This window comes from Megalobrama amblycephala, linkage group LG17 (assembly GCF_018812025.1).
Source record: "Megalobrama amblycephala isolate DHTTF-2021 linkage group LG17, ASM1881202v1, whole genome shotgun sequence".
NCBI classification, from domain to species: domain Eukaryota; kingdom Metazoa; phylum Chordata; class Actinopteri; order Cypriniformes; family Xenocyprididae; genus Megalobrama; species Megalobrama amblycephala.
Window position 1 is genome coordinate 36,197,314 of NC_063060.1, and position 11,589 is coordinate 36,208,902.

Below are 11,589 nucleotides of genomic sequence, written 5' to 3' on the forward strand. Positions count from 1 at the left end.
TTATTTCACTACATAAGTGAGGACATTTGTCCCTCACGTGTATAGCCAAGCCTGTACACACTTATATAAACATAAAATTAAAAAATTGTTAGAGAAAAGTATGCTAAATATTTGTGATTTATATATATATTGTTGTTTTCTGTTCTTTAATGTTTTGTAAAATGTTATTTTTCTCCAAATTAAGATTTTTGTATATTTATTAATCCGAATTAGATTGCAAAGGTAGAGGCATTGCAGCCAAGTAGACACTGAACCATAGATTCTCTGTTCTGTAAGAAATCAATTAAATAAATCTTGCACAAACTACAAAGACAGAACTTGAACCCAAAGAAAATGCACAAGCCAAATCAATAAACGTATGCTTTTAATTAGACATTATTATTATTGCAAATACAGTTTTAAACAATATTTGATACAATAAAAAAAACCTCATGAAGAGTCTTTGAAGTTTACTTTATAGTTCATATTACAGCCTGTGTCCTATAGACCTGCCCTGCACTAGTAAAAAAAAAAAAATGAAGTGCACAACCATGATTTTTAATAGGTTTTTCAAAAGTAAAGTCCAAATACTGTGAATGCATATTAACACACAAAAAGGAAAACATGACAGCTACTTCCACTGGAAACCCCAGTAACAGACTCAGGTCTTAAAGAAGGTACTGAAACCGCAGTCTAACAAGCATGCTTGCATTTTTCCTGGAGATCAATAGTCTGGTTGGCAGAGATGTTGGATGTTGGAACGGTCCTCTATTGGGGTGGGGATCTACTGGCTATAAATCATGCATCTGTTTGTCGATTTTTGATTTCAGATGTTCTTTGTAGGCCAGAATGTCCCTGTTCCATTTTGTGATGGTCTGCTTTTCACAAACCCAGATCTCCTGAGCCACCTGCAAGGAAACAAACAAACCAATATTATTACAAAGTAACAATCTGAAGCTGAAATTAGCTTCACAAAGAAAACATGAGTGACATGTACAACAACCAACCAAACTTAAAGCTTCACGTTACCTGCTGAATAAGCCTGAAGTCGTGGCTAACCAGCATCATTCCACCCTCAAATTCATTGATCGCCTCAGCCAGAGCATCAATGGTTTCAATGTCAAGGTGATTGGTCGGCTCATCAAGAAAGAGCATGTGGGGATTCTGCCAGGCCAGCCAGGCAAAGCAGACACGGCATTTCTGCCCGTCAGACAGATTCCTAATAGGGCTTACCTACGATTAAAAAAAAAAAAAAAAAAAAAAGTCAATATGATAAGTAGAATTCATTTGCAGGTTAAAAATCAGTCAAATACCGGGGGAAAAAAGCCCACCTGCTGTTTGCCAGTGAGTCCATAACGGCCAATGATTTTCCTCATCTCTTCTTTCTCCTTAATCTCAGGGTAACACTTCATCATGTACTCCAGAGGTGAAAGGTCGAGCTCCAATTGCTCTGTTAGATGCTATAGAAAGAAACAAAAACCCACAAGTTAAAAACCATTACAAATCAGTCACTGAACTAAATTATCCAGCAATATTTTAAATAATAATTTATTAAAAACATATATATTAGTAACAGACTCAGGATATATATAAAATGTCATGATATAAATGTCCTGAACAGACCTGATGATATCGGCCAATCTTCACATGGGAGTGTTTTCTAATCATACCGTCTGATGGCAGGAGCTGAAAGAAGAGACGATGCCTTACAAACCACGATACTAAAGACTCCAAACCACATAAAATGTGTGAACCTAAAAATCATACCATGGGTTGCATGCATTTAAGTTAAAATGTGCAGTACCTCTCCAGTAAGGAGCTTCAGCAAAGTAGACTTGCCAGCTCCATTGGGCCCTACAAGGGCCACCCGTGTGTCCAAGTCAATTCCAAACTCCAGGTTCTTATAAATATACGGCTATATAACAAAAGGAGACATGTGAGAACCTCAATCCAGAGGGATGCAACAGCAGAAGTGTGTAAAATGTAGTATTGGAGATTAGATGGTTCTACGTACCGTACTTTCCGAATACCTGAAGCTGACATTTTGAACCATAATGACAGGAGGAGGGATCTTCCCACAGGGAGGAAAATAAAATGACAGGGTCTGAAAGGAGAAAAAAAAAAGAAGAAGTTATTTTTACTATTGACTATACATAACATTAAAAAAGGCAAATATAGTTGTGCTCAAGATCAAGCAGCCGGAAACACTTTAAGCTCTTTTCTCACCTTGTCATTCACAACACGCTCAGTAAGACCTGAGGCGACCATCTTCTGTAGAGTCTTCTCTTTGCTCTGGGCTTGTCTGGCCAGCTTGGCAGATCCGTGACCAAACCGAGCAATGTAGTTCTGAGGATCAACAGGAACACGTTTAAATAACCACATCGATTACAAGCTGAGCAGTTAGAGAAAGGCACAGAAGATCTGAATGTTTACAAAGGTACATGAAGTCGTTTACCTTCATGTGTGCTATTTGGTCCTGCTCCCAGTTAAACCGCTTCATCTGATTCTCCTCCAGTTCCTCTCTGGTCTTCACATACTGGTCATAATTACCCTTTACACAAAAGGATGAATGATGAAATTGCATGTTTGAAAATATAGCTGCAAGCAGCAATTCGGGGCCAAGCCCCAGTAGGGGCAGTAGCGCAATACGGAGCAGGAAGAGCAAAAACAGCAGAAATTGAATGTACATGCAAAACATCTGGTTCAGAAGGACAGGTGGAAATGAAATGAAAATCAATAGAAGTTCAGAGAACGAACACGGAATGAACTAAAATACTTGTATCTCATTGAAGAGGAATAAAGATTAGCACAATCCTTATTTGGATAAAAAAGGTATCAAAATGACTCATTACACACAATTGTATAAAGGAACCCCACACGAGATTCGAATCCACGACCTCCGGGTCCAAGGTCCATTTCTCATCTCATTGCACCACTGTGCAAGTGAATGTTTCCACACCTGCCGAAGTTTATTAGTTCATGTGAAAATGAACTCAAAATGAAGAATTCTTATAAAGCTGCACTTTAGATCATTCTGCAGCTCATCATGCTGTAGTGCAATACAGAGCAGGAAGAGGAAAAACAGCAGAAAATGAACAAACATGAAACAGCTGGTTCAGAATTACGGGCAAGAATGAACTCAGAATGTACATAAGCTTAGATGAAAATGAACACAGCATGAAACAAAAAGCATTTATTTCTAATCCAAGAGGCAGTAAAGGAATCAAAACACACTATTTTATAAAACCGCTCCACCTGGGATTCCCACTAACCCACTAACTTCGGATACAGGGCTCTTCAGATAACTGGCTTTACACATTGAGCTACTTGAGGATGCACATTCAACAGACTGTGGAAAAAACCTTTTAGTCTAACAAAGAATTCACAAAAAAAGCATTACTTAGCATGCTAACCATATTAGCATGCTAAGCTAACTTAATGCTAATGAAGCTCATGGTTAACTTGATAACTGAAGAGCCACATTAAAGAGAATGACAACTGGTTAGCATGCTAAGCAATTAGCATGCTAAGCTAACTAGCATAAGACAACAAACACAAGCAAGGTCACATTCAGAGATGAATATCTTGGGAATGGTAGCGAATATCAAAAATCCATTCAGTCATTTCTGTGCGGCTCGGTCCAAAGATCACCTGAGCTGATTTTGGACAAAATTGGACAAAAATTGTAGGAGGAGTAGCGAAAAAACTGTTTTCCATTTATTTCAATATGGCGGACAGGTACATTTAAGGAAAATGACAAATGACACATCGTCGGAATCGGCATAAGCCAGGGAATAAAATGACATAAAGCATACACATTTTGGAAAGTGTTTTCAAAAGTTATAAGTGGTTTTGCAATAATCATTACATCTGTGGAACAGTAGGTGGCGCTGTGTTGAAACTTCTCAGGTACCTTCAGGACCTTCTAAAGGTCATACATACCAATTTGTGTGAAGATATGTCAAATTGTTTAAAAGTTATTGCAATTTATGACAAAATTCAAAATGGCGGACACGTGGTTCATCCGATGTTGACGAATTCGATATCCTCGGATTCGGCATGGCACAGGGAATCCATAGACACCAAGATTTTGATTTTCTAATAAAGTGTTCAAAAGTTATTGGCCAAAATAGCCATTTTTCAGATCTCATGACCTGTAGGTGGCGCTGTTCCCAAATTTGGTATGGAACCTCAGATCATGGTCTTGATCAAGTGTACCAATTTTAGTTTTGATTGCTCAAAGTTTGGCCGAGATACAGCCTCTATAGCAATTTTGGGTCAACCTCGTTAACTTCGTGACATCATAACTTTTGAACAAAGATGAATAAAAAAAATCTGTTCAGTCATTTCTGTGCGGCTCAGACCAAAGATCACCTGATCAAAGTTTGGACAAAATTGGACAAATTTTGAAGGAGGAGTAGCGAAAAAACGGAATACTGTACTTTTCAAAATGGCCGCTACTGTAATGGGCGGAGACTTAATGTAAGAATTTGAATAGAATCAGCATGAAGAGACGAATTAGATGTACTAAATTGTATTTTTCTAGAGCAAATGGTTCAAAAGTTATAAACTTTAGAATGTTGAATTTTTGAACTGGTGGTGGCGCTATAGAGTTGGTCCTAGAGACTCCAAAATTGGTCAGATTTCTAGACATGACCATCACTACAAGTGTGCCAAATTTCATCATTTTCTCATGTTCCGTTGATAGGGCTGCCATAGACTCCCATTCGGGAGGAAGAATAATAATAATAAAAGGGAAAACGTACAATTACAATAGGGGCTACAGCCCCTTCGGGGCTTGGCCCCTAATTAATGGAAAACAGCCTTAAAGGGGAAAGAATTAGTCTCTTTACCGTGTAATATTTAAGCTTGCGCTGGTGCAGGTGAATAATGTTGGTACAAACACCATTGAGGAAATCCTGGGAATGGGATATTAAAACCAGAATTCTTTTAAACCTGTCAGGGGAAAAAGAAACAAAGTTGAGCATTCAGCTCTCAGAATGATGTTTGCATTACAACAACAATGCATTTTGTAAAGTAACGTTATTTACACTTTATTTAAAAGGTGTCCCTGTTACAGTGTAATTAAACATACAAGTAATGAGTAATATTAATTAAAGGGTTATTTCACCAAAAAATAAAAATTATGTCATTAATTACTCACCCTTATGTCGTTGCAAACCTGTAAGACTTTCGTTCATCTTCATAACACAAATTAAGATATTTTTGATTAAATCAAAGAAGCCTGCACAGCGTTCAGTACTTCAACTACATATGATAACAGCTCAAACTGTTAAATGAAGTCGTTATTTTTGTTTTTGCGCCCAAAAAGTATTCTCGTCGCTTTATAACATTAAGGTTGAACCACTGTAGTCACGTGGACTATTTTAACAATGTATTTACTACTTCTCTGGACCTTGAATGTGGTACTTTCGTTGCTTTCTATGGGAGATAAAAAAAAACAAAAAACTATTGGATTTCTTAATTTGTGTTCTGAAGATGAACAAAGGTCCTGTGGGTTTGGAACATGAGGTTGAGTAATTAATTGCAGAATTTTCATTTTTTGGGATAACTAACCCTTTAACATGCATTTACTATATGGTTTGGTTTAGGATTAGCTGCTTGTAATTATGCATAATTTGTTATTACTACAGTACATAGATGTAACGTGTAACAAGGACACTGTAAAATAAAGTGTTACCATAACATCTTCCAAAACTGCATCCGGGTTGCGCTGACAGATCAGCTAAACGCTTCGGTCTAGTTTTTGTCAAAGCTCTATCCATAACAAGAACAAACTGCTTGATGGAAGAGCTACAATTCGGCCTTTTGTTTACATCATTTCATCAGCAACAACCCATAGTAAACAACAAAAATTCTACATAAAAACCAGTGGATTTAATATTCTCACATAGCCTTGGTTTTAAAAAATAAAAGACTTACTGACTGAGCTCTTCCTCCAGCCACACGCATGCATCCAAGTCCAGGTGGTTTGTTGGCTCATCCAACAGCAACATGAAAGGCTTGAGGAACAGTGCCCTGAAGGGAAAAAAAAAAAAAAAAAAAAAAACTAAGACTCCAAAGATTGTTGAAAGATATGCAAATGCATTCACTGAAAGAGCTTAAGGGATCAGAAACAACGCTTCAGACAGTTTTTGTCATTGCACAGTTAGCGTAAAGCAACTGCGCTATCATTCGGCCTTTTGTTACATCATCTCCCAGGGACTCAACTTCAGAAAGAGGTTCTCAAGACTCACCGAGCAAGAGCAACACGCATTCTCCAGCCACCGCTGAAGTCTTTGAGTTTCTTCTGCTGCATAGAGGCAGTGAAGCCCAGACCGTGGAGGATCCGCGAGGCCCTCATCTCAGCTTTATCGGCATCCAGTTCCTCCAAACGCTCATACAGCTCCATCAGCTTCTCACATTCAGCTAAATTTTAACAAACAAATGTAAACAGAGTTAAATTAAATTGACAAATTACAAACACACAAATAAGTATAATATACAAATAAGTGTTCCTCATCAAGGAGATTCCTTAAAAACCATGAAGAATTAAGGAGTCTTCAAGCTGAGATATTCAATATACCACGCCTAGGAAAGGAAGCCGTTACAAAAACAGTTCCTATGAAAACGTGGCAAGTTGTATTGATTGACCAATTAACAGATTTGAAAAATTAAAAGTTAATTCTACACACTCATTACATATTATTTACCCTCATGTCTTACCCTCATTGGTTCTCAAACAAAGTGGATGGTTTTGAAAAAGTAAAAGCCAATTTTCATTTCCAGGTGAACTATTCCTTTCAAACTACGCCGTTTGCATTTGATCAGTTGTTGAAACTCACAGTCCTCATGAGCTAGTCGTTCAGCCTCTCTCTCCAGCTGGATCCTCGCCTCATCTACCTCCATCACACACTGCAGAGCGGTCTTCTCACTGGGTGCCATCTCCCGGGTCAGGTGGTATATATCAATGTGTTCTGGAATTGGCACCTCCCTGTGACCAATCGCTGACAGCAGCATGGATTTACCTGCACAAGTTTAAATGCAAGTCAGTTATCTGTGAGCCTGTCAGTTGAAGTCACTTCTAAAGCCACCAAGGGGTGATTTATTAGCCCAACGTGAACAGATTCTTCATTTACCGGTTCCATTGAGTCCGATAAGGCCATACCGACGGCCAGAGTTGAGCTCCAAACTAGTGTCGCTGAGCAGCTCCTGTCCGTGAAAGGTGAGAGACAAGCTGCTGATGTGCACATCAGTGCTGTTGGGATGAGATGCCAACACGCCAGTCACTGCACGGGCCTCGGTTTTCTTCAGCTCAAACTCATCCAGCTCCTTCGTCAAACTGGCAACCCCTGAGATAAGGAAAAAACACACACACACAAAAAAAACAGATGATTCAAATGAATTTCGAGGAGGATGATAAAAATCAGGTTTTGAAACACCTTGAATAAAAGCATTTTACATATTGTCAATGGGTGGGGGAAACTCAGTTTAACAAAAGTTTAAAGATTTGGTTATACAAACACTAATGTTTGACATTAAAAAAATTGGTCCGATGTTCCTATGCGATGTTAGTTCAAACTAAGGGCCAGATTTACTAACACCTTGCACCAGCACAAACCCTCTTTTAGCATAATAATAATAATAAAAAAAACCTATTCCCAGGATTTACTAAAGACACCCAGTGAAAAATTATCGATGAGAAGGCATGGAGAGTTGTTTTTGCAGCTGACCTTACCGCATATGCATTTGTAGGAGTTTCCCTTTCAGATGCAAAATTTATGGGAGGATAGTATGTAAATGAATCATGCAAGGTGATTTACTAAGGTTTGCGCTAGTCAATTTACTGGTATTTTAGCCATTATTTACCACTCAAAAAAATTAAGCATAATTTGCACTGCTCTTGGTAGATTAAGTTGGCTATTACGGAAATGAACCAACTGTGTCTGTGTTCTGTAATTTGCGTGTCACGCACAGAACTTTCCACTCCCATCAGTTTTGAAATTGCGCCCTCACGTTATTTTGCCCCGTTTAATAAATCTGGCCCCAAGTGTGCCACTCAAGTCCTGAAAAGCAAAGCTAAAGCATTGATCCATGTATTTGAATGGGACTTGAGCCAAGCTAAAAAAAAAAAAAAAAAAAAAAAAATCCAATTACACTTCAAAACAATTTTTTTTTTCCCAAAGATGGTTTCTAGGGCTGAATGATATTGAAGAAAACTGCAATAACTTGTTAAATAACGTGATATTCGATATGCGATACGATAATGCTTTAAGTGTGTAAAATCAATTTAAATTATATTTAAAAACTGAAAATGATATAACCAAAATATGTGTTTCACATTCTTTCTGAGAAAAGAATCAAATCGCTACAACTTCTGAAAGGAAACAGCAGTGTTTTAGCATTAGGCCTACATAAAAAGTATTGTCTTTTCAACATTAAATATAATGATTTAATTTTGTTATTTGAAATTTTCTTTGCTATTAAAAATAAGAACAAAGAGACAAAAACAGTGCATTAAGTTTTTCATGTAGGCATACATTAGATCTATTTAACAGTTGCATTCAAGTAAGAATCAATACAGAAACTGAATAATTAAAATGTAAAAAATAAAACTGCATATAGTCTTTACATGAATTAAATATACATTGATTCATTTTAAAGCTACAAAACTTATTCAGTCAAGAGCAGCGAGTGATTTTTTCTTCTTTTGTTGTTTGACAGACAGCAGCAGGTATACTGTATTAGGCTGCTGTCACTTTAAGACCTGATGCACAGATCCTATTGACCCAGAGCCGATTTCTTTCCCAACTGTTTATGTTCATTTAAGATATGATGACTGTTTACATGAATAGTCACCAAGACAGGCATTTTGACATAAATGGTCAAATACACATACAGTTAAGTGCAATAAGTCACAAAAGATTCTCTACTATGTGTCGACCTAAAACTTTGACTGTTCGCCACTTTAAGTAGCCTATTAAAATCATTCAGATATTGCAAGCCATTGCAATATTTCGATGTATCGTGCAGCCCTAATGGTTTTTGTAATTTTAGGTAGTTCTCAAGTGTTTGGTTTTAGTTAGTTATTTGATGCTATAAAAAGACTCAAACTTGAAACCGGTGCGAAACCTCTGTGGGAAAATCTTTTTCTCATGCGAAATTCCTAAGCGCATGGATTACCAATTAATAAAACTGGATTTCACCCACAAAAAAATTGCTAAACAGCGGCAAATGTGACAGAAGAAAGTCCTATAAACTTAATCAAATAACACCAAATTCAAGAGTACAGAGACACAAAAGAATTTTCACACCAAATTTCTATTTTGGTGTGACCAGGCTTTACAACCATCTTTTATTGGTTCCCTTACCATTGACCTCTGCTGCTCCATTCTGCTGGCTCTCAGGTTTCTCTGCCTCACCATTCACTCCATCCTCTGGTTTCTTTGTACGTTGGCGAGCTTTGGCTGCTTCTTTTTTCTTTGCCGCCTTCTTTTTTGCTAAATCAGATGGCATTTTAGCTGCGGATCCCAGGAACAGAACACTCCTGAAAGTCTGAGGGCGAGATACATAAAGATTAGTTGAAGGTAAAGATGCTCTCATAGGACTATGGAGAAAAAAAATATACAAAGTACACACTGTTCCCAAACGTACTTCCGGTTCAATCGACACTCGATTCGTCACTCATAATTTAAACGAAGGGTTGTTTTAAGGTCGTTTTAATACAAACCGAGCTGCAGGCACCAGAGGGCAGTGGTTCGGCTCGGCTCACGTGGAGTACAGTCAGTCGGCCAGTAATTTTCCCTGACGCAGTGTAGGCGAATAACGGCAATGATGAAGTGATGCGGGCCCAGAAAAGAGCATATTACACGAATGATATCATGATGAGTCCTAAAAGAACAAATGACCGATGATATAGCGAAACAACAGAGCCGCTGCCCTCAAGAGAATAAAACGTGTCGGTTAACTCTAAAGGCCCAACCAATGAGTCACTTCACCAATCATGCTAACTCTAGCCATACTGGTTAATCAGCGATCACGGGTAAATCTTGCTCCCTGGACATAGAACAACTGCAGTTTATGTATATAAAAAATGCGATAGCATAAATAAAAGTGGTATCAAACGATAAACCGTGTGAAACTAGTTGAGGGGCGCACGCGAATCTGTTTCCACGAGCTAGCCGCCAAGCTAACAGCCGGTAAAACTAGCCCGTTAATCCGAAAAATGTCCGGCGAACAAAACTAAATTAGTAAATGAGGTATGAATTTTTTGTAGACATCGATCATCACAGAGAAATATAAATATTGTAGGTAAATTAACTTTTGTGGAATTAGGCCGTTGTCTTACCTAGATCTCTTCCTGACGAAGCGCTACTAGCACCGGAGAAACAGTCTCATGGCTCGCGCTACAAAGCGGTATAAGGCGCGTGTCACCAATACCGGCACTGCAACCAATCAGATGCCGATACGTAATAACTCTCCACCCACTTCTTTGCGTAGCATGAAAGCTGCTCTCTGATAGCAGTTTTCTTGTTGAAATCACTCCCACGTTATCATGTTTCACGGTTGCGTCACACAAAAATGAGTAATATTATCAACTAGCAATTAATGTGAATCATACAGAATTGACAATTACAAGGTTATGCTATGTGCTCGTGATTTATGGTTGATTTTTTTTTCCTTAGAGGAAGATAAAAATATAATCCTGTCACTGTTTACTCCCATATTTCCCCAATTCCCATTACTACTTCATCTGTGGAGCAAAAATCATTCAGACTAAAAGACAGAATCATGGAAAATAATGATCATGATTTTATTTATTTTATTAATCTTCTTCAAAAATGTCCTTTACAGACACACTGCACCTTTATTTAAATAAAATACATAACACAGTAAGAATGTCTTGTAAAAAGGTAAAGGGCTAATGCCTCTGAATATGAACGCCTTTTAACATTCATGTATACCAGATTTAGTTCACATCTGTTACACTTGTGCATCAAGCACACCTCAGGTCACAGGAATACAAATGCCATCACTTATGTGATGGAATATTCAGTAAAATTAAGTAATTTATTGGCATTCACAAAGATGATGTAACTGTACTTAACCTTTGGTTAATGCTTCCTGTGCATCTCGGTGATTTAATAAGGCAACAAAGATCAAAAACATTTCTGAATCATGCTAAAAAAGAAACCCTTAAAAATCAAAAATATTCACATGCAGCATGCATTATTGTATTTTTCAACACACAATATATTTAGAACACATTTTGTTTTACTGCCATTTAAAGTCTCTGAAAATGAAGACATTTTCAACCATCATTTTTAAAGACTGCTTATGAGCATCATTTTAGAGTCTTTAACAATACACAAAAATCTGTATTGTTAAGAAGTGTTTACAAATCAGAATGGTTTACCCTATCTTTAGTGTTAAAGGTGCAATATGTAAGATTTCTGTCCGCTAGAGGCCTGTTCAAAACAAAGGCGTAGCAAGTTTGATATCTTGGGACATGTGTTCTTCACATCACAGCCGGTGGAAATAATAGGGATAGGACTCATGAAGAAATCATGTTCATGAATGTGATTATTAACGTTACTGTAGTATGAAGCA

The 11,589-nt window shown here is 37.6% G+C and overlaps 1 protein-coding gene and 1 non-coding gene across 2 annotated transcripts; both read right to left on the reverse strand.

Moving 5' to 3' along the window:
* Positions 1 to 347: 347 nt before the first annotated feature.
* Positions 348 to 10,484, reverse strand: abcf2a (ATP-binding cassette, sub-family F (GCN20), member 2a). Its single transcript, XM_048162696.1, has 15 exons — positions 10,328 to 10,484; positions 9,351 to 9,534; positions 7,119 to 7,331; positions 6,825 to 7,007; positions 6,237 to 6,408; positions 5,923 to 6,018; positions 4,833 to 4,935; positions 2,435 to 2,530; positions 2,206 to 2,325; positions 1,994 to 2,083; positions 1,784 to 1,894; positions 1,603 to 1,665; positions 1,311 to 1,439; positions 1,009 to 1,212; positions 348 to 887 (listed from the first exon to the last, which is right to left on the reverse strand). The coding sequence occupies exons 2-15, from the start codon at positions 9,493 to 9,495 to the stop codon at positions 771 to 773; spliced, it is 1,842 nt and encodes a 613-aa protein (XP_048018653.1). The 5' UTR covers positions 9,496 to 9,534; positions 10,328 to 10,484; the 3' UTR covers positions 348 to 770.
* On the reverse strand, positions 5,713 to 5,830 carry LOC125252059. Its single transcript, XR_007181142.1, has one exon. It is a non-coding gene; the product is annotated as a small nucleolar RNA SNORD89 (small nucleolar RNA).
* Positions 10,485 to 11,589: the final 1,105 nt, after the last annotated feature.

Coding starts and splice junctions, on each gene's coding strand:
- abcf2a (XM_048162696.1), bottom strand. CDS start 9,495: ATGCCATCTGATTTAGCAAAAAAGAAGGCGGCAAAGAAAAAAGAAGCA. Junction 1,666..1,783: donor TGAAGCTCCTTACTGGAGAG/GTACTGCACATT, acceptor CTCTTCTTTCAG/CTCCTGCCATCAGACGGTAT. Junction 888..1,008: donor ACTTCAGGCTTATTCAGCAG/GTAACGTGAAGC, acceptor GTTTCCTTGCAG/GTGGCTCAGGAGATCTGGGT.